This window comes from Eucyclogobius newberryi, unplaced genomic scaffold, assembly GCF_026437365.1.
Source record: "Eucyclogobius newberryi isolate DKJ021-1_F unplaced genomic scaffold, fEucNew1.0.hap1 SCAF_10, whole genome shotgun sequence".
Lineage (NCBI taxonomy): Eukaryota > Metazoa > Chordata > Actinopteri > Gobiiformes > Gobiidae > Eucyclogobius > Eucyclogobius newberryi.
The window spans coordinates 23145645-23168036 of record NW_027315724.1 but is presented as its reverse complement, the minus strand read 5'-3'; the positions used below and the strand labels follow the sequence as shown (position 1 = coordinate 23168036).

The 22392-nt window shown below is 40.2% G+C and overlaps 4 protein-coding genes across 5 annotated transcripts in view; 3 read left to right on the top strand and 1 right to left on the bottom strand.

Annotated features, from left to right (window-relative positions):
* The first annotated feature begins 718 nt into the window (after nt 1–718).
* Nucleotides 719–4534, top strand: rab4b (RAB4B, member RAS oncogene family). 2 transcript variants are annotated; one of them, XR_011930140.1, is made up of 8 exons: nt 719–856; nt 1736–1816; nt 1941–2055; nt 2126–2188; nt 2681–2835; nt 2905–3000; nt 3168–3336; nt 3420–4534. XR_011930140.1 is itself a non-coding variant. In XM_072463545.1 (7 exons), the coding sequence occupies exons 1-7, from the start codon at nt 841–843 to the stop codon at nt 3281–3283; spliced, it is 642 nt and encodes a 213-aa protein (XP_072319646.1). In that variant the 5' UTR covers nt 826–840; the 3' UTR covers nt 3284–3379. The 2 variants fall into 2 exon arrangements, 1 of the variants encoding a protein (XP_072319646.1); XM_072463545.1 differs by lacking the exon at nt 3420–4534 and having other exon boundaries at nt 826–856; nt 3168–3379.
* Nucleotides 4535–4965: 431 nt separating this feature from the next.
* Nucleotides 4966–8913, bottom strand: ap2s1 (adaptor related protein complex 2 subunit sigma 1). Its single transcript, XM_072463530.1, has 5 exons — nt 8738–8913; nt 8083–8232; nt 7608–7721; nt 6857–6916; nt 4966–6081 (listed from the first exon to the last, which is right to left on the bottom strand). Exons 1-5 carry the CDS (start codon nt 8738–8740, stop codon nt 5980–5982), a joined length of 429 nt encoding a protein of 142 aa, XP_072319631.1. The 5' UTR covers nt 8741–8913; the 3' UTR covers nt 4966–5979.
* A 3601-nt stretch (nt 8914–12514) lies between these two features.
* The window catches only part of npas1 (neuronal PAS domain protein 1), a 113225-nt gene continuing 103347 nt past the window's right edge, over nt 12515–22392 (top strand). Inside the window, exon 1 of the mRNA XM_072463691.1 lies at nt 12515–12534. The gene's annotated coding sequence lies outside the window, so the exon portion shown is untranslated. The remainder of the gene's footprint in view (nt 12535–22392) is intronic.
* arhgap35a (Rho GTPase activating protein 35a) overlaps nt 12601–22392 on the top strand; it is a 48493-nt gene continuing 38701 nt past the window's right edge. The window contains exon 1 of the mRNA XM_072463657.1: nt 12601–12674. The gene's annotated coding sequence lies outside the window, so the exon portion shown is untranslated. The remainder of the gene's footprint in view (nt 12675–22392) is intronic.

The window sequence follows — 22392 nt, the reverse complement described above, 5'->3', positions numbered from 1 at the left end:
TACTGTCATTGAAATGCCAATAATATGCCATAAGGACAGAACATGGACAAATCACACATTTTAAGAAATTACTAACACAAAATGAGGTAAAGAGAGACTCACCTTACACCGCAGAGTAAATGGACATTAGTGGCCAGTATAGATAGATAGCTGTATAGATAGATGTATAGAAAAATGGATAGATGTATAGATAGATGGGTTCATAGATGTATAAATAGATGTATAGATGTATAAATAGATAAATAGATGTATATGTAGACATATAGATGTATGTATAGATGTATGTATAGATGTATAAATAGATGGGTGGATGTATAGATAGATAAATAAATAGATGTATAGATAGATAAATAGATGTATAGATGTATAGATGGATGGATAGATAAATAGATGGGTGGATGTATAGATAGATGTATATATATATATATATATATATATATATATATATATATATGTATAGATAGATGTATAGATAGATGATAGATGTATAAATAGATGGATAGATAGATGTATAGACATATAGATAGATAGATAGAAAGATAGATGTATAGATGTATAAATAGATGTATAGATAGATGTATAGATAGATGTATAGATAGATAGGTAGATAGATAGATGTATAAACAGATGGGTGGTGGTCCATGTTTGCAGTTTGACATAAATAGTTGAAGGAAGGGAAGGATGACGTCAGACGTAGGCTGTGGCGGTGCGTCAGTTCAAGCAGAGCCAGAAGCATCTAGCAGCAGATAAACACTAAACAGGTGTGTGTGTTGGGCCATTGCAGGAGGCCATTTCAGGAGGCCACAGAAGGCTCGTCTCTCCTCTTCAACAAGTTCCAACATGTCTGAGACATACGGTACGTTTTGGAAGGCGGAAGTTGACGTGATGGTTGCTAACAGCAGCTATCGTAACAGAGATGACATGCTACCATTGGGCTGTGGTAACGGCTAGCTAACCTGAAGTGTGGCCCAGGCTCACGTGTGATGGTGACTGTGTTTTAAACGTGTTTATAATCGCATTATTACAGATCTATAAATAAGCAGGTGCACTCACTGTCCCTGTCCATGGCGCAGCAGACAGTTTCCTAAACGCCCTGAAATGCTTCTTGTTAATGTTAGCTTAAGGTAAACAGACTCCAGTAGCTTCAGACACTGACACAAGTGTTAGCTAACGTTAGGTTAGAGAGAAAGAACGGACAATGGCACAGGATAGTGTTCAGTCTCCTGTTCTAACTACAGTGAAGTTTACAGTAGGAGGAAGTCAGGCAGGTGGCGAAAGTGCACCGTGCAGCTGCACTTGCAGCCTATTTATGTTGTTGTGTTTAATAAAAGTAATCATACTGAATTGCAAAATAGCATTTTAGTTGAAAATTTATTATGCACCCCTATAATAGCAAGGATGGGGGTCTTTTTGGTTGTTCGTAGACCTGTTGTTTTCACACACACACACACACACATACACACACTCTTCATCAGTCTTTATTGTGAGCTCTTTGGCCACATTAACGAATAGCTTAGCTTTAATTGTTAAACTAAAATGTCTCTCATTTAGTTTTGATACTTCGATTTGTTTGTGTCAGAACCAGCCCATAATCCTGTCTGATATAAGGTTTGGTGATTAAAAGTCTAAGTGTGGCTGTCCAGTAGGATTAGAGGAAATGCCCCTCTCTTGGAGGAGGAGGAGTGCGCTCTCTCCTAATAGCCTCTTGTATTGATCTCTGCATATTGTCTTTCAGACTTCCTGTTCAAGTTCCTGGTTATTGGCAGCGCTGGAGCAGGGAAGTCCTGCCTTCTCCACCAGTTTATTGAGAGCAAATGTAAGTTGCTGCTCCCTAACAAAGCTACTGTTTTTTTAGAGTTTTGTTTTGTTTCTCTCATCCTAAAGCCCAGAGCTCACAACAGTTTTGTTCTAAACATGAATGTATTTTTTACTTCTTGTAGTCAAGCAGGACTCCAACCACACCATTGGAGTGGAGTTTGGTTCCAGGGTAGTGAACGTTGGAGGAAAGACTGTAAAACTACAAATATGGGACACGGCAGGGCAGGAGCGCTTCCGGTAAAGACACTACCATGACTTTCTCCTATGTCTGAGTAAATATGTACTCATGAGCAGGTCTGTGTTTCAGTTCTGTGACACGCAGCTACTACAGAGGAGCGGCCGGGGCTCTACTCGTCTATGACATTACCAGGTATTCACTCAGTCTGGTTGAAATGGTGTATTAACTATACAGAAAGTGGTTTATGACTTTCTCCAAATGCACATCAAACCACTCTGTATCTTTACCCTTTCCCTAAAACTGCAAGCCTATTACTATTGTGATGAGTTAGAAATGTATGTTGAAGATTAAATTCACACATTTACATTAAGAGCTGATAGAAGCCTGAAACACAAACTGCTAATTCAATTCAATATCCTATGCTTTTCAGAATATGTAATTGTACTTATTTCGCCCAAACTACAGTACTGTCAGATTTTATATATGAGATTAAATACAAATTAACTAGTTTTTTAAATCCTTGACCACCACAGCACAAGTTCCAGAGCCTTTTTGTGTTGTGATGTCACCCACTGAACACAGCTGTTGAACATTACCCGGCGTGGACCAACACCCATGATTTCACCTTCTAGCACTTGCAAAAATCTGTGTTTGGACTTGTGTCAATGTGTGTGTGTCTTTCAGCCGCGAGACGTACAACGCTTTGACCAACTGGCTGACAGACGCTCGGACACTGGCGAGCCCCAACATCGCCATTATTTTATGCGGCAACAAGAAAGACCTGGACGCGGACAGAGAGGTGACCTTCCTCGAGGCTTCTCGCTTCGCTCAGGAAAACGGTAAAACACAAACAAATAAGTGTTTTTTTATTTGGTATATTTACATCTTGGCACTTTTTTTCCCCACAGAGCTGATGTTCTTGGAGACGAGCGCTTTGACCGGGGAAAACGTGGAGGAGGGTTTTCTGAAATGCGCCCGCACCATTCTCAACAAGATAGATTCAGGTAACTCCGCCCGTTTGTTTGTCCAGGGGGTGTGTCCAACGTACTTAGTCTTGTGGACATCTTCGCATGCATTAAGGGAGCCATTATGTCTCTGTTTGAATTTGTATGCCTCGTGCTATTTCCATTACGTTGTAAATCTAAATGACTTGCAAAATGAATTCTTCCAGGTGAGTTGGACCCGGAAAGGATGGGATCAGGTATTCAGTATGGAGACGCTTCATTGAGACAGCTACGGCAGCCGAGAAACACCGCCACGCAGCATAAACAACAGTGTAGTTGCTAGGGAAGGGCGACAGACCTCCTCTCAGCCCCGTACAGACAGGGCGCCCCCTGCAGGTCAGTGGCTCCAGTTGACCGAAAAGTTAAACTAAAGGTCATTTGTGATTTATAGTTCTTGTGTTTATTGTCTCGCGTTGCAGCTCGAGGGGATTTTAGGCCTAGGTTTGAGGGTCTTCTGCCCCGAATGGGATCACCCGGATTGAACGGACTTACGAGTGCAGCCCGGACACCCTGCGCTAGGCTTTGGAGGGCGCCATGGCTGTGTGGAAAGCCCCCAGACGTTTTAAAAATATGCTCATATCTGCTTTGCACATGTTTTCTATTAAGTTCTTAACCATTTAGCAAATCCCTTTTTTTTCTTTTTTAAACTGAGCTGTAAACTCCCCGTCTTAAAATCCTTAAATTCGAGTAAAGACAAATCCTAAGAAGGTAAAACATGACACTTTCTTAAAACGTGTCTCTTAATAGCTTTAATAGTAGTTCATTGGTCCGTTTAGTGCAGTTCACGAGGAAACTGCAGATGTTCTAATCACGACAATTCACAAACACTGGACCAACACGTTATGAAAAAGATCATGGAAAGAGGGAAGAACGAAAGCACAATAATTTAATTTTTGTTTTCCTGCTGAGAACCAACCGATGTTTTTGGAAACTTTTGCACTTTTATAACCAAACCCAGAGACAAATCTCAAAAATCTCAATGCTATATGCAAACACAGTAGACTGTACGTGAAAGGAAATCAATTTACGTTAACCCCAGCGCCATTTTGAAAAGTGATCCCTCCTTCATTCCATCCCTTTATCAAGGCTTGGCATTGTTTTCAACCAAACACAGAGGGCACTCGAGTTCAACGCACTGCTATTGTCAATGTCACTGAAGGCGAGATCGACCGACTTAAAATCCAAATAGTGCAGTCGTTTTAAATAATTTCATGATCCAGTTCTACGTGTTTGTGTTCATTTTTTTTTATGCTGTAAGTATAGGATTGTACATTTGTTAGTTTACTTGAACTGTAATATTAATAAAGAATATAACTGTTGTGACCATTTCTTACTCAATAACAGCTGATTTGTATGTTTGACTGGGCTTTGACTGTTAGTGGCTGCACTTTGTTTGCTCTCTGCTGACGTGAGTGTCATGATAAAAGGGCGTCGACACATCCTGAGCTGCAGGAGGCACTAATCATTTAAATTCATCCGTCGTAGCGCACGTCTTTGCATCTTTATACGCTCGATTAAATGCAAACGCAATTTAAATAATTGTATTTCAGTTCTGTCCAAATCAGTTGTTGCTTAGTAACAAATGTCTATGTATGATAAACCTTAAAAAACGACTGTACATTAAGTAAAGCTGTAAATAAGGTGTTTATCGTCTTATGGATGACTGTTACTCTGATTGTAATTATATTGTGAACTTATGCTTTTCAGTTGTGTGTTGCCTATATGCATTTGTTTTTTTTAATGTATGACTCTGCAAATTCACATTTTTATTGGCTTACACCACAACACTTAACTTTGAGCTCTTGGATGACAGAGTAAACGCCATCTTCATCAAAAGGTTTAGATTTATGTCTGAGGCCAATTGATGTAGCCAAAGTTGATTATTGACAGATTTATTGATTTGACAGACCGCTCAACCTACTCACCACAAGATGGCGCCAGCACGCAAAAAAACTAAATGTCAGGTATAATTTCACTTCATTTATTTATCTTGGTTATTTACATACAAATTAACTCCTAGATTGGTGGATACAGACACACACACATCTTCCTTTCACAAACTCACACAAGTTGACAAGGAGTAAGGGTACATACGATGTTAATAAAAAAGCAAAATACAAAAGTTAAACATTGTGTAACGCTGAACAACCTTGACACCTGGAAGGTAGATATGGTTGAAAATTAATTTGTGGCCAGTTGAGGTTGTCCAGTGAAATATTTAGGTTCATTGAATGGAACGGTAGACAGATGGGTGGGGCCAGTTTTTGTCATACCGGATAAACCACAGTTAACTGTTGTTTACTACGGCTTATGGCCTATCTGGAATGAATAAATCAAAAACAAATACAAGATACACCTATGTACACACAATTCAAAGTAAACTTCACAGTACTGCCTTGAGTAAAGTATTATATTTTTATATTTTCACCAATGCACCCCCTTTTGTTGTATAAATGTGACTAGTAAACACTATTTTTTGCAAGCTGGCACCTAAAGACTTGCTCGTTATCATCAACAATATCACAACATGAGTCGCATTTGACAAAGGTCAGAATCACAAATACACTATATTCAGTGAAGGAGATTGTTTGTATTAAATGTGTGTAGCAGACTTCAGAATGCATGGGAACCAATGTAAGGCCATGTCTTTGATACAATTTGACTGAAATCCAGCAGATTACTTTAAATATGTGGTGCCTGGTAGATATTGTAGTGAATTTTCTTTATACAGAGGGAGGCATTGATATGAATAGAATATCTACTTAAATATAAAGTACAATTGTAATTATGCAAAATAGGAAATAACATTTATTTTGAAATGACCACCAGTCATAATAGTTAGCTTTAGCTAGCAGCACTGTCAAAATACTGCCACTTACAGAATGCCATGACAAAAATCTCACAATTAAATGCGTTTGGACAGCTAGGGTCTCAAAGGGTCAGTTTTGTAGATGATTGGGCAGGTACTGAAGGATGAGTTTACTCAAGTGACTGCAACATGAGGAGCTGCTTAAGCACCTTCGTCTGGCTTGTCTCCCTGATTTCTCCGGCTAAGAACATCTCATCCACCACGGTGTAGACCTGAGAGCAGACGTTTGTGATTATAATCATACTATACCAGAAATATAAACAGACTGGTTCTTGAACTCAACTGTGTAACGTCTTTGTGTAATTAAAAGTAATATCTGGTCAATAGCTATACAACTGACAAAAGAGTGTGAGGAGTGTTAATTATATCATTCAAAGTACTTTTCTTGCAGTACTAGTAAAGCACAGACTGACGTGTGTGGGCGATACCGTGTTGAGTTAAGCTTGTGGCTGTTTGACACCTTTGGTAATTAGTAAGCAAATGCAGTTACAGACGACAGATATATTTTGTGTAGCCGATGCATAAAACACACTTCAATCATTTTTTTATCATCATCATATTAATCTTTCATAATTTAATCATTTATAACTGTAAACGTCATAAGGCGCTGGTACAGCTGGCAGCCCGGTGTAAACGCTCTCTCTTACTGATGTGCAATTCTGTCATATGTGCAATTGCTGTTGGAATTCATGTGCAATTCATGTGCTGTCGTGACACATATTCATGTGCAATTACTGTCGGGATCACATGCAATGGTATTTATTTATTTGTCTATGGTAGTTTTTATTTATTTATAGGAGATCTTCTACTGAAAGTGTTTTTCAGACTTCCTATAAGTGATCTGTTCTTGTGGATCTACCTCTGTATCTTCCTGCGTTGCACCAATGAAATTTCCCCATGTGGGACAATAAAGGAATATCTTATCTTATCTTAAACATTTACTTCATACTGTAATTTTGAGTATCAACTGAAACAAAAGAAGAGTACCTTGTAGAAGTTGAAGACGAGGTCCAGTTCACACACATTGTGGAAGTATTCATTTAGCACCTTGAAGGAAACAAAGTAGCATTTTAAGTACATTATCATATATATTTCCCTCTACAAAATTATATCATACATGTATTGCAGACTGTGTCATGTAATGGGCCCAGACAGAAGATTATATTGGGCTGTGACCTGCTAAAATGTTTGGCCCACTAAACTTTCTATTAACGATATTGATAATTGTGAATAACTGTCAAATAGTGATATTTAATCTTGCAATAAAATGTGATATTGTTTACCGTTTAATTTGTGAATTAGTTTCCATCATCCAATTATCATCTTAATGTATCAGATCAATACTATAGTTAGGAACCAAATGTCCTTCATATGATATTTTTCAGTTTATTACAAACGTTCAATCTCTACATCACAATGCTGCTCAATCATTGTTCAAATTCAAACACATTTCAGGTTGTATTTAATGGCTTTAGATGGTATAAAGCTTAATCCTAATTACAGTGCACAGTGGATTACACCAAAAACTGTAGTGGATTTGTTTGTTTTATGAAAACAAATCCAAACTTATAAAGCCTGCAAGATATCTCATGACTTCTAAATATTTTAAAGCAAAAGAGCATCAAAACAAGAGATGAGCTTCCAGGAAATGACAGACATTCCTACAATCAATCAGACCATGACAACTAAATCATCCCAGTTCACTTACTAAGTCTTTGCACCATGTGATGTTATTTACCTCGACAAAGTTGTGGATTCCTTCGAGGTATGCCAAGTTGTTATCGGTCACATCCACACAGATGCAGAAGTAGAGCCCAGCATAGCGTCGGTAAATAATCTTAAAGTTTCTGAACTGTGGGAAAACAGACGACGTTACCTCACGCATACAAAACAAACGTTAACGCTGCTTTCACATGCATGTTCCTCAAGGACGGAGAATGTTCATGTGCTTTTGCGCTCTTTATCTGTTTCTGCACTAAATATTCAGTAACATTTGTTGTGACGCCTTGTCCGAGCTTCTCCCAGAATTCCCATTTCTCCACTTGAGCAAAAGGAGCTGGTGAGGTGTTCATGTGTGACTACTTCTACTTCTACAGCACTAATATGGACAAGTATTTCAGAATGAAAGTGCCGAGATGTGCATTTCGTGCTGGTTGAATCACTGTAGGGCACATGACACACTTTCTGTTGCTTCTACAGTCTTTTTTTTTTACCTCCACAAAGTTGGTGTGTTTGGCGTCCCTCACAGTCACCACGGCATGGACCTCCTCGATCAATTTCTGCTTCTCATCATCATCGAACTGCATGTACCACTTGGCCAGCCTCGTTTTGCCAGCTCGGTTTTGAATCAAGATGAAACGGATCTATTAAAAAAAAAAAAAAAAAAAAAAAAAAAAAAAAAAAAAATCACACAAACAAAAGGTGACAGTTAGATTGATAAGAGTTCATATATTAGTGAATGGATGGCATGTCAATTTACGTATTTTGTCATGGCCACTGTGCTACAACAGCAAGAAAATAATTATGAGTTTAATTGAAAGATAGTAGGTCTTTAGGTAGGAGATATGTTAGGGTCACCAGCGTAATCACGGGTAAAATATGGGCCACTGAGCTACTGGAAACTGTGGTAAAAAGCTAAAATCGAGTATTGATTTGGAAAGACACCACGCCCAAATAAATCTCTGGATTATTCTTACAAAAACAGAGAGAAACACGTCTTCTTGCTTAAATGTTACTGTGACAAGAAGGTTATAAGTGACTCCTCCTGGATTCAACTGAATGAAAAGGTTATTTCGCGAGCTTTATGGCTAACGTTTAAATTTATGGACCGTAAATTAACATAGTGTGGATAGATTGTGCCATACATACCATGTTTGTTGTCTTATATTGTACCCCAGACTCGGTAGAAGTTGTATTTCAACAAACGTGCGATTTTAAACAACATAAAAAATTCCAATCGCTCGTCCGCTATCTTCTTCTAGCTAACAGGAAGTGGCACCCTACTGCCCGCCCTGTTGCACCATGGGAGTTGGTGTTTGTTATTGCGTCTTAACCTCAAAAATGAGACACAAAGCACTACAATGCCCAGAATCCAGTAAAACACGTACGTACTTGGATCACATGAGACTTACGCCGCCGACGTCAGTGAGAAATAACCATAATACGTCCAAGGAATTAACATTTTAACCATAAACCTACATTTGGAGTGTTTCAAACCCTTTGGTCTTCTTATATATATGTTTTAATCGCCACATTAACCTAAAAGCTGTGAAGACCACCAATTTATGAATTTTTGTATGTTTGGATAAAAAAGGTGAGAAATTAAATAAAGCATTATATAGCCTACAGCAAAATGATATTGACCTGCTTCACATAATTAGTTACTATTTTATTTTACGTTTGTTAAGATAGCTTCTTAGTCTATTATACTTTATCTATATTATTTATCCTTTTTCTTTTTATATATATGACATTTAATAAAGGTAACTACAGTACTTAACTAGCAATGTGCGTAATTTGATAAGCATGCAAACCGAAACCCTTCCAAACATTTTGATAAACTATTTTTGTCCCAGGTTCGTTTGCAGTTAGCAGTTTGAGACATGCGTTTAAGGAGTTGCAGTATTATTTATACACTTAAGTATTTCCATTCTTCATAAATAGGCTTAATACAATAATAACACACACGTGTTGGGTTTCCATGCTTTTGGAGTGCATCACATTTACTTGTATTTTTTTTTTTCTAATCCTAACTTTAACCATAATTTATACTTTACAATGCTTAAACTGAATCCTAACCATATAAGTGAGTTTAAGCTACATGAATATATATACTAATACAAACACTTATTCTGACAGCACGACACAAAACAGATTATCTGGCACTTTGACCTCTACTAATCTTCCCTTGTGTAATTGGGGGCATGCAAATATTGCACAGAATACGGCCTGATGCCACTGGACAGAAGCTGTGGACTCATGGGTCACTGTCACTGAAACCCAGCTGCACTTGTATTTAATAAAGGGTAATATTTAAACTGGTCTTATCCAGTCTTCAGACAGCTTTGTAAAAGGTTTATACTCTGATTAAATAACCTATATATTCAGAATGCACTTTCACACACCACGCATTATTGTTTTCTAAAGTAACCATCCAATTTATTTCTTTATTGTAAATAGAGTTCGCAAAAGGGAAATGAGTGGGTGAAAAAGATAACGTTCATACCGTTAAACACAGTGGTGGTGCATTGTCAAATTCAATATTCTGACTAATTCACAGTTATTTATTTATGAGTATTGATTCACATTCCCAACAATATTCAATTTGACCCAAGATATTTTCTCAGGTGACATATAGTGCAATCCACCACAATCTATAACATATATGATGTCTTGCCTCAATTACACAAAGTTTACAAAAAATAAATAGATGCAAAAGTAATAGAGCACAGTTTCAATGAAGTGTGTGTAAAGACCCGAGGCCAAGAGGATAAATTGACCAAAATAAAGCCACTTAATTACAAGCACGAAGGCCCGAAGCATTCTATTGTGCGTCTGTAGAAGCAATGCAGTGCTGTAGCCTGTGGTGCTGTTGTAGCTCTTTGTGGCCATTAAACATGACGATAAGCATCTATAGCATTAAGACTGGGAGGAACACAAACATTAATAAAAACGGCTAAACAAAGCTGTGGCTTGAGCTCTTGCAGAATTACTGTGCACACGCAGCAGCATTGGATGTCGAGGTTTATATACACAGAGCCCAGCGAGTTTAGTTTAATCACAACAATTCAAAAGTTAAAACACTCTTTTCATTTTAGACTGTGGACTTTGCAAAAGCACGATCGTCTTAATTATTTGTTCTTGTTATTACCGCAGACACTATTCTTCCCGATGTCCACATCAAACAAGATAAGACAAGCCTTTATTTGTCCCACGATGGGGAAATTCCAGTGTTGCAACACAGAGTAGGTACAGAAGTAAATAATAAAAAGCAAAAAACACTCTTGTAGAAAACTCTTATTAAAAAACTCTTATACTCTTAATAAAAACAAAATAATAATAACAATAGTAACACTCATTTACAGTGCACCAGGACGATCGACGTTATGTCACAGTATTGCACATGACTGACAGTATTGCACACGAATATGACAGTATTGCACATGAATATGACAGTATTGCAAATGACTGACAGTATTGCACATGAATATGACAGTATTGCACATGGCTGACAGTATTGCACATGAATATGACAGTATTGCACATGACTGACAGTATTGCACATGACTGACAGTATTGCACATGAATATGACAGTATTGCATATGACTGACAGTATTGCACATGACTGACAGTATTGCACATGAATATGACAGTATTGCACATGACTGACATTATTGCACATGACTGACAGTATTCCACATGAATATGACAGTATTGCATATGACTGACAGTATTGCACATGAATATGACAGTATTGCACATGACTGACAGTATTGCACATGACTGACAGTATTGCACATGAATATGACAGTATTGCATATGACTGACAGTATTGCACATGACTGACAGTATTGCACATGACTGACAGTATTGCACATGAATATGACAGTATTGCACATGACTGACAGTATTGCACATGACTGACAGTATTCCACATGAATATGACAGTATTGCATATGACTGACAGTATTGCACATGAATATGACAGTATTGCACATGACTGACAGTATTGCACATGAATATGACAGTATTGCACATGATACACATAGACAACACATAGACAATTACATGGCTTTGACCCATTCAACGTGTAGATCCTGTGGCCTTATATTTATTGCCCTCTCCTCCTATTGGTCAGCCTCTGAGAGTGACAGGCGGATATAACCAATGACAGTGAAGTGTAAAGAAGCAGGTGACAGTTAGGCCTGGCAGAAAAACAAACAAACAAACAAACAAACAAACAAACAAACAATCAGTATTTCCATGAATTTACACAGACATTGCCTGTAATATATGAAACAAAAGCATCCACATTGACAAACAAACATGTGCGTAATGCGCTGTAATTGTGTCGCTGAACCGCTGGGTGAGACTCTCAGCGCGTGTGTTCGTGTGCGTGAGCGCGCGTGGTGTGGACGGGAGGCAGACGCTGGATTCGGGAGAACGTCCGCCATTATTGGGAAGCTGAAAAAAACCCAGCCAGCTCTCTCCACGCCGTCACACGTTGCGCTTCACATTATCGAGGAAAGGACAAACATTTTTTCGGGGGCGAGACGCGGCGGCCGAGTGAAAGCGCGCGCGTGCGTCTTCCGCTCTCTCTCGGCGACAGTGTAGCGCGTCGTGTCGCGTGCGGGACTGTTACATTTCTTGACACAACAAAGGAAATAATTGGTCCAAAAAACAACGTGGTGGTGAAGCAAAGAGGCGGAGGAGGAAAAACATACTGAAACAGCGCTTTGCACACACACAAAAAAAAAACAACGCCTCCCTCCTTTTTTCTTTTTTCTCTTCTCAACAAGGCAAACGATCCCAGCCGCGTCGAGCAGAGTTTGAACACAGCATCGTGCGAGAATAATACTTGTTTTTTCTCCCCCAACAACGAGGGGCGAGGGTTGTTGTTGTCCTCTTGCAAAAACTTTACACGCAAGAGAGAGAGAGAGAGAGAGTAATGGACAGATTTTGAGAAACACTGTGGTCAATGCGAGGCTTTGCGGGGAAGTGCGTCTGTTTTGCGTGTCTTATCCAGAGAAGAAGAAGAAGAGGCACACGAGTGGACCAGGGCTGGACACGGCGAGGAATGCTACGGTATGTACGCGACCCTTTGCCTTTACGACACATCATAGCCATGGAAACGCTCATTGTAGGTTTATGCAAGCCCTAGAATAAAATAAAAAAAAAAAAAAACACATGCTGGGGCGTTTGTTTTAGTGGCTTGTCTTTCCTTCCTTCCACTACAGCCCCCCGACTACATTTCCACGAATAACAAGAAGAAACTGGGAGTCGACTCGTTTCCCCCTGGGGCTCGTGAGATTTGCAGAAATAATAGTTTTACAGCGGCAATAATTGAAATGGTGACGCATAGGTGTGTTGTATATGGCGCTGTGTTGGAAGGCTCTGGTTTGAAATGTGCTCGGTTAAAACATGGAGTTTAAAGAGGAGAAAGGGCCAAACTAAACTGATCACATGGAATGCATTGGGTGCTTCTTCTACTCCTGGATTCGTCATGTTGATTTTAATGGCCCTAATGGTTATAGTAAAGGGGAATACTTTTAGCTCGCAAATGGTGATGATTTCAACTCGTTTTATACTTGTGCTGTGTGAGTTTATGCACAACAGTTTAGGCAGTGTTGTGTTTCTACTGCGATTTGACAGTGATAAGGACAATATTTTTTTGAGGGAGCTAAAGCTCACTCTAAGAATCCCATTACGTGCCTATAAAACGAGTCATTATTAACCCTGGGAATTAATAATCAATTGAGTGGTGTGTGTCATAACTTGATCTGCAAGGTCCAGTGCACCGCAGCCACTCCCTATTTGTCAGAGTGCCTTAACTGGACTTTTCCACTCTACCTGTTTTATTGTACGACACAGATCTTCCCCTGAAATGGACATTTTAGTTGTGACTTTAACGCAGAAGAACCTCAGCTTGTCTTTTCTTTCTTTTTGTTGTAATATTGTGAGCAGTCCACAGAAGTTGAAATGTCCATGTGGCTGTTCGAGTACGTCCTTGTGAAGTGTCAAATCTGACTCATAACCTCTCCCACGGTGCTTCCACTCTTGACAGTTCCAATGTCATGTCCCTGATTAAAATAATTAGAAAGAATGTAATGGAAAGACACCTCTGATGGTCTCTGTGCTATCAGGTAATGGTATTGGCAGCTGTCAGCGCTTGTGTAAAGCGATGTCAGGATTATTATTATGCTCATCGATAATCATGATTATTTAGGGCACAAAATAATCGCACAGAGTTTCTTTTTGAATTCAGTTTGTAGAAAAGTGACAGTTTCCAAGCTAAATTAGGTATTTTTTTTAGTTTAATGAAATTAAATCTGACTTTCCTTTCTGCTCAGCTTTTCCTCAAAAAAGTAAATGTAAAGTGCTTTTTTAAAATCTTGCTTTTTACGTCTAATTAATCAATCAGCAAGTTGGATTTCTTAAAGCGGGTCAGATATCGAGGAGCTGTAATGTGTTAGAAAACAAGAAAATATAAGATTTCATTGTAGTTTTGGTCATAATCGTTAAATTGCGATGTTTCTTCTCAAATATGAAATCCCGACATCCGCACTTGTGTCCTTTGCTTGATTGAGACCTTTGCTGCACAGTCACACTTCTCCAGGAACACTCTTTAGACCCTAATCACTCATTTACCCAAGCAACTGCCAGCAGCATTCAAATACTCAATATTTGAATAAATTCAGTCTCGCTGCGTGTCGCCCTGCTGGATCCTCTGGACTAGGGCATGTGTCCGGGATTAGACGACGGCTGGCTTTACTCCACGGGATGTAGAGCAGTGATGAGAGCTTCTGCCCCATATAGCAAGATATAAACAGTGAGTTCAAGTGTTGGGTGGAAACTCGACTGTACATGCTCAGACTGACGAGTGATTCACTATGTTGGTTGTTGTGGCGATGCGGTAACACTTTGTCATAATGGGAAACGGAATCTGATTTTGCATGACCCAACTATTTTTGGATTTCTATACTTGTTTTTGTGACTTTGTAATCAAACTGCAAGGAGTGACTCGCAGTGAATGGGACCTCTGACATAAAAGCCACATCGAATCAATATGTCTTTATTTTTTTATATTGCTTTTACTAGAAAGGGAAGAGCTGAAAGGAAAGAAAAAGCACAACAGGGGAAACCCGGGGGGGGGGGGACATGCAGCAAAAAACCCCAAGCAGGGACTTTTCTCTCACAATATGTGTTATGTGGTGTTCCAGGTCCACTGACCAGATGTATTTGGATTTGAATAAGGCCTTGCTTGTGACGTTTAGTTTGTCATTTTTCACTTGAATAATTAATTTGATGAGTCATTTTAATTTGGTGTTAAATTCCCTAAATCGGTAATCTCATCCGTGGCTCTGAGTGGTTTATTTTGATGTGTTTTTGGCCTCCGACGCCACTCAAATTAAATGTGCGCTGTCTTGTACGGTGTTATTTCCTGTGTCGGCTCCTGCTTTTATTGCCCCAGACTGCTGTGTCGATGAATGAAAGTGTCGACTGCCGCTGTACCTGTCAACGCCGGGGGGAACTCCGTGGAAAAAAAATCTCCCCGATCCCGGAATACTAACTGTGGCGCTACTTGTGAGTCGTTGTTAGCATGTGTGTGTTGGAGAAAGGAGCTAATTATAGCGGGCAGCTTTGGAGTTTGTTGGACCAGATTACAGTCGCTCTCCTCTCAATGGTCGCCTTGTTCTAGTGGTCGATTTATTAGGCAGAGAGAAGTGCATTCTGGGATGATTGTATCTGAATTTCCATTAGAAAGTGTGGCTCGCTCGGGCTGAACTAAGATCCCCCTTCACTGCGTGCTGTTTGGGCCGGCCCACTTGTTACTGATTTGCAGATGGGGACAGTGTGAGAGATAGACAGGCCCTTATTCTGTTATGGAGCCAGATGAACTCTTTATCCCGAATGATGGAATTATGTATGAGGGAACAAACCCTAATCTGATATGACGAATGTGCCAAGTATATCCCCAGAGTCTAAAAGTAGATCAAATATTACAATTACTCTAGGACAAATGTGCATGTTCAAAATTACCCTTTTTAAATAAGATTGCGTTTGCCCTCACTCTCCTCCAATCCATTCTAGTGTATTGGTTTTTCAATACAAATTGATTCAGTGGGAAATGGTTGTGTAAAGTTAAAGCTTTGGTTATGATTAAAGGCTTAAATTGTGGCTTTGGGGGCTTTGTCTTCTACAAGGCCCTTTTGGATTCGTTACCAAAAGAGAAAGATGGCAATTGAAAGCGCGGTGACCATGGAGATGAAGGACCAGGAGGTAAACCGCACAGGAGCGATGACCTCTGGACGTGAACAGCTTGCCTTGGCTAGTGCAGATACAATTACACCAGAGAGGGGCAAAACTAATGGGCTCTTTGGTCATTTGGACGCAGAGGAGGAACTGGCACAAAAAAATCTTGGAACATGAAACACTAGTGCAGAGTATTAAACAGACAAACAAAAGCCCTGAGGGATGAGAGAGGAAAGGAAAAAGTGCAAGCAAACCTGGACCTGCCGCCAGTTTGTGCTGCAGGCTGTGTTCCTGGTATGTGCCCTTTCAGTGCTGTTCAGAGATCAACCAATCAATGACAGCCAGAAGTTACTCTGCTGCTCCCCGATTGGCCACGGCTGAATTCCATGAGTCAGCATGTCCGTAGATAAGATGTTATGATTGAGTCACAGCCAATGAAATGAGGCTAGTCCTCGGAGTTTAGGACAATTCATAACAACATTTGTCTGTTCTATCCTCATTTAAGTTTGTAGTTTGCACAGATTTACAAAACCTAACCTTAAGCACTAACACAGGTCTGGCCTAGACATTGTAGTTTCCTAACCAGGGCTACGGTGCGATTGCTTAATATAAAATGTGTGTAATGGGACATTTTAAGAATGTTTTTGTAGGATGAATTGGACTTCAATATAGTTTTAAACAAGAAAATACAATAGTGATAATTGATAATATACTAGTACAGATTCATATTCAATTAGGAATCACAATTTCACTAGTTGAGGGACAGCATGAGACAAAGCTTAGGGTGTACTCCACAAAAAAGATTGGAAACCACTGATCTAAATTGGGCGTCAGTTGGAAGAATTCCCCACCATGTTTTTGCCTGGCTTTGGAGATTCTCCTTCTCCGCGCCCCTCGGTTTCCTGTAGGAAGTCCTCCTACGATGCCGGCTTGTATTTTGGACAGTGACCAGCCGGCAGTAATGAAAGAAATGTTTACTCACTGCTCAATGTTTTCTTTCCGTTGGGTAAAGCATGTTGCAATTTGTTTAGTCATGTTTAGATTTGGTTAACTTGCTCAACTGGTAAAGGATCAGTGTTAAGCAGACTCCATCCTTTGTTGGAGATGCAATTCTAGCACCAATCAAGTATTTGTTCATTTATTAGCTATTAAATACAAGATTTAGCTGAAGTACAATAAATGTGCTGGCTAATAATGAGTTGCTGTTTAAAATGATGAGGCAGTTCAGATGTAAATGCACAGTGACAGTACAGGGGCAGAGTGCTCCATCTGGATTACCCTTTACCGCTGTTTATTTATCCTGACGTCTGATGCATACGGATTCTGACAACTTGATGGAAAGTGTCTTTTGCAGGATTGAACGGAGAATGAGAGACTGAGAAGGTGGAAGGGTGGTCCTCTAATTGAAGCTGGCAGGTCCAATTGGCACCTGAAGAGTGTGATGAACGGGGAGATGATGAGAAACAGCCGACACACAACCTAAGACCTTCAAACTTATCACAATTTGCAAACTGCTCTAAGCCCTATCCATTTAGCCAAAATACTCACTTCCCCTTGTCTGTTCGTCTGCATCCTCCTCTCCTGTTTGTTTGGGACTCCTCTATCCCTCACTCACCCGTCCAACACCACGGCGCTGAGATGTTACTGTCAGCTGTGGTCAAGGACACAGGAAGTGCACCACCTTGTCATTAGATGTTTGTGTGAGATGCCACTTCAGGGCGATGGAGCCACCTCTGAGTTGGCCTGTGCCATCTCCAGTGGACACGTCTGTCCAGAATGCAACCAGGAAGTCACAAAACAAACTGTTTTGCCCAAAGCCAATGCAAATGTTATTAGTTGTCCTGGATTCTAAGATAGCCAGTGGTAAGGCGTATGTTGTTGCATGTTTAGTTTCAGAACATTAGTTGTTGCTACTTTGGAAAATAGCTTACTTATTACAATAAATGCCTTTAAAAAAAAGTCACAAGTGTCTAGGTGACTATTCAATATCCATTTTAGGGTGCTGAGTGAGAAATGGCAAACGTGGCTTTAATCCTTAACCATCTGCTATGGATGCTTGTCATTTGAGGTTATAGGGCAGGTAAATTCCATACACTTCTGATGGGCCTGACCTGGCGTCCCCTCTCCCCTGTGCTGCCTGACTGTGGACGTCATATTGTCTTTAAGGTGAGGCGATAAGGCTGCTCGTGGTCATTTGTTATTCCAGGGGCCGATGGTGCCACGGCGTCACATCTCTTATCAGGCTCGCTCTAGTCTGAGTCCAGGGCTGATGAGTAAGCACTGCCCAGCTGCAGGACGCCAGGCCCAGCTCCTATTGATCACAGCGAGCATCACCGCTGTCATTCTCACACCACTTAGCTAATGATGTCCATGCCATTGTCTCACTGGGAAATGGCCATAAAAGAGTGTGTGTGCAGCAGAGGCATCTCAGGGGCGGAAGAGGCACACCCAGAGCCATGGCAACGGTGTCATTTTCCTCTGTAGTTTCCAAATCCAAATGTGTGAAGTGAATGAGTGGAGACGTCTGTTAGTCTTTAGAGTGTCAGACTCTGCTTATGACCTTGTTACTCAAAATCTTTGTGTTGTGCAAACAGCACTTATGTTATGACCAAATATTATCAGGGATGAATCACCTTCAGAGCAAACGCACACAACTGCTTTAGGGATAGACCTGTGCTTTATTCTAGAGGATTGTGTTTTCAGGAGTTGACATGGGTTGTTTCTCTTTTCAGTGCCATTATTTCCCAGGATGCAGTGGGGGCCCCAAGGTCCATAGCTCTTATGTCAGAGTTCATTTCCTGCTGCAGTTCTGTAGCTCCTGAGGATCCACCATTTTGTAACATTCCAGTTGGGTTGGTGGAGAAATGGACCTACCGGTTCATTCATCACCTTATGGACATTACCCAAGAATACATTTCTGTAAGGTTTATATTTTAGAAGCAATCAACTTCAACTGGGGCTGAGAAATTATTAAGGTTAGAGCAGATTAGTTGTATTCACTAATAGAGCAGTGAGTGAACAGTGAGTGAGGATTACAGTGTGCCAATTGTGCAGAAGTAAAAATGTAGTGTCTATTCAGTCCAGCCACATTGTTTGTGATGGGCAGCACCTGTATTAATGCAATGTTTTGTGTTGCTTGTTTTTACGTGATTTTGCAACTGCTCTGTGGATTTTTCTGAATTGTTTGTACATTCAATTGTCAGGGTTTGTCTTTTTAAATCGGTTTACTTCTGTTTTTCGGTGCTTCACTTCCAGTAATGATTCATCACTTAGCATGCTAGCACAACCTTTGCTCTAGCTGCTTTTAGATGCTGTGACTGCGCTGAACGTCACACTGCACAGATAAAAGTACCAGAAACATGGCTAAAGAATGTAAACATGCCAGAGGAGTTTTGGTTTTAAGGATTGGCCGTCGAGAGGACAAGCTCACCACAATACTCTTGAATTAGTCACAGTAGTGGGAATGCCCGGCCCATTTACCCAATGAGGGAGAATGTGGTTTGTCAGGTCAGGGCGAGTCGGGCCTGTTGGAGTGTACATCTTTTGGAGCTCACATTTTGGCTCAATGATGGCTACTTTTTCAAATAACTGCTGCCTCCATTTATTGATCCTCTTTGGAGAGCGAGTTCCTCTTCGGGAACACAAAGTGCTTCTTAAAAAGCAACGCAATCGTTGATGGCTGCGAAAGACGAACTACCTGCTCTCTTTACATCGGTTATGGTGAATGCGCAAACATGTTGTTTCAGTTGCTCTTTTGAATTGCCACGATAGTTCGTACATTCTAATGGGTTTCTACTTTCTACCAGTATTGTACCAAAAGTGTGTCACGGCCGTGGTCTTGTGGAGTAGTTTGATCCCTATAAAATGATGGGATTCACAAACATGGGTTTTATTTAATTAAATGTTTTAAATTAAGATGACGTTTGTCTTCAGTTACATGGCGAATGTCAGGGAATTGCCTATTAGTTTCTCTGTATGAGTTCTGTGTCAAACCTTTGCCCAAATTGACACCAACACAGCCCTTGGAAAGCTGATGCTCCTATTATTTCTGCCCCCCGCTGTGTACATATGTAATTGTGTGCGCGAGACTGACATCATACGCCAGCCGCAAGAACTGACATGAGGGAGAAAAGGGAGAGATTCTGTGAAACGGGGAATCTGTAGGTTTGACATAGATTTCATATTCCGTTTTGATCCTGTTTCTATGGCATCACATTCCTTGTTGTTGTGCGCGATGAAACTCGACAGACCAACAACTGCCGTGGACCAGTTTAACCTGCCCTTGAACCACTGCGCAAGCATTGCACAAAGTCAAACAATGTCAGACCATGTGCAAACGCTATTGCAACATGGAACTAAAGATAAGTCTGGCTTTCCATGTAAACCAATGTTTTCTCTTGTTTAGGCTCATCAAAGTTGTTGTCTATGTTTAGCTGCTGTTTTGGAACATGGAACCGCTCGGCTATGTAGAAGTATAATTTTTGTGTCCCAATCGGTCAGTGTTTGTCCAAAATGCATCAGATTCTTGGAAATTGCGCAACTCCTTCGTGTGCAGTTTTGGAGCGGGGACATCAGCTTTTCCAGAGGTCAAAGGGGACAGTGGAGCATGGGTGGGTGATGTCAGCTGCTCCAGAGGGCCCCTGGCGGTCTGGTGAGATTGGGAGAATGGAAAGCCCCTATGGCAGAGATTTGGAGGAAAAGAGCAGCTGGTTGTTTTTTGTACACGTCTGTGCAAAATGGACACTCGGGAAATAGTAACAAGCCAAGGTGGATTTAAGTTTATATTATTTTTTTGAATATAGTTTTAGTATTAACTCATTGGAGTGACAAAGCAACACTGGGTTAAATATTTTCCTAACCGGTTAGTAAACGGTTCAAACCTCACCCCGGTACATGGTGTTCTGTCAATTGGCAAGGCATTTCACTCACATTGCATAGACCTATCGATACACTCTTGTCATCTTATACTGGAAGCCCATCTGGATTAAAACTCTTTCTAGGATGAGAGGAAAAAATATGAACGAGTTGTTACCATAAAGTTGCTTTAAAATGATGACGTTGTATGAGATGGTATAGAATAAAGTTACATTGTATATGCCATTCTTACTGCCATGTCAATCCCCGTCTGCTGGAATGTTCTACCTAATCTTCCCACACTCAAGTCGTTGAATTGTTTCAGAGGTGTCTGTGCTCGAATGTTATGTTTTAACCCCTCTAGTTCATTCTCCTCGATCATACAAAAGTGGTAAACAGCTTCCACAACCGGTAACAGCAAGAGTCCACTTGATGAGTCTTAACACTAGAAACACTCTTTTAGTTACACAATTAGAGGAAATAAGAGCAGAAGCTGGTTTGTAAAGGCCAAATCTGACCCAGCAACAGCGTCGCTGTATTCCAGGGCTTGGAAACTACAGCAGCAACAACTATTGACTCTATTCCAATCCTTTGTAAATGCAAATGACTGAGTTTGTTTATAAGGCCAAAATGCTGCATGATGTTACAGGAAATTTAGCCCCTGCTTCCCTCCTTCCTGGCGTCCTCTCTTCATCCTCTGCCCAGCGTTTGTTGCACGTCCCTGATTGGGTGGAGAGAAAGCGAGGGATGAGGTTTTGTCGTTCTAATCTGTCAGTAGATCGCCACTGATGGGCCTGTGTAGAATGGCTTTAGTAAATTACTGTTCCTGCGAAGAGCAAATCCCCTCTATCAGATGGTACTTCTCTCCTCAGCACTCCCTCCTCTCCAAGTCACTTTCCTCACAACACAGGCTTCCACTTTATCTCCTGATCACTTTCGTACCATTTTCTGTCAAGGTCTTAAAAAGCAACGTTTTTGGCCCAATCTTTGGTCAAATGTCAGATGTTTCTGCTTTTTGCTTTTTTTATGGGTCAGAGATACATTTGTGACGAAGCATTTATGTTATTGTAAGATGTAGTTCAGGTCCGATCCAACCTGCTTGCTAGATTTTACGAAGAGTTTATACATCCCCATAGTTTTTATACATCTTGTGGGGTAGCATTGTCACAATACTAATATTTCCAATCTCTATATCGATACCAAGGATAAGGCATGAGACTCGGTACCAATTCTGATACCACATCTGTTCTTGTACTAGTTTAATACAGGCAAAGACGAGGGCTGCAAAGATTACTCGACTAATTGTGACTAGTTTGCTATGAGAAACATTTATGGTCGTATTTTGATAATTGTGATTGTTATATGGACTATGCAGAGTCTAAAACATATACAAAAAAACCTTTTGCAACTAAGACAATGGAATTAATATTGTATCATATATATATATATATTTTAGTTTTTTTTTTTATCATTAAATGGTTTTATTGTCATTACATATGTTGACTCAATCACTCAAATGCCAGACAGATCCTGTTCTAATACCTTTAAAGATGCTGTTTGTGGGTTTTCAAAGCAGCCCATCAGTGTTTTGCCAAAGCAGATGTGTCGATAATGTGCCGGTAGCAGATAACAGGCTAGCTGTCTATACCTGAAGCAGTGTGGGCTGAAGAATGTTGTTTATTGAATCCTGAAAAAA

What these genes read in the sequence shown, in the direction of transcription:
- ap2s1 (XM_072463530.1), bottom strand. An exon ending in AACACACCAACTTTGTGGAG is followed by an intron (nt 7,722 to 8,082) that starts GTAAAAAAAAAA and finishes GTTTTCCCACAG; the next exon opens with TTCAGAAACTTTAAGATTAT. An exon ending in GAATCCACAACTTTGTCGAG is followed by an intron (nt 6,917 to 7,607) that starts GTAAATAACATC and finishes GTTTCCTTCAAG; the next exon opens with GTGCTAAATGAATACTTCCA.
- rab4b (XM_072463545.1), top strand. An exon ending in CCAGTTTATTGAGAGCAAAT is followed by an intron (nt 1,817 to 1,940) that starts GTAAGTTGCTGC and finishes TACTTCTTGTAG; the next exon opens with TCAAGCAGGACTCCAACCAC. An exon ending in GCAGGGCAGGAGCGCTTCCG is followed by an intron (nt 2,056 to 2,125) that starts GTAAAGACACTA and finishes TCTGTGTTTCAG; the next exon opens with TTCTGTGACACGCAGCTACT.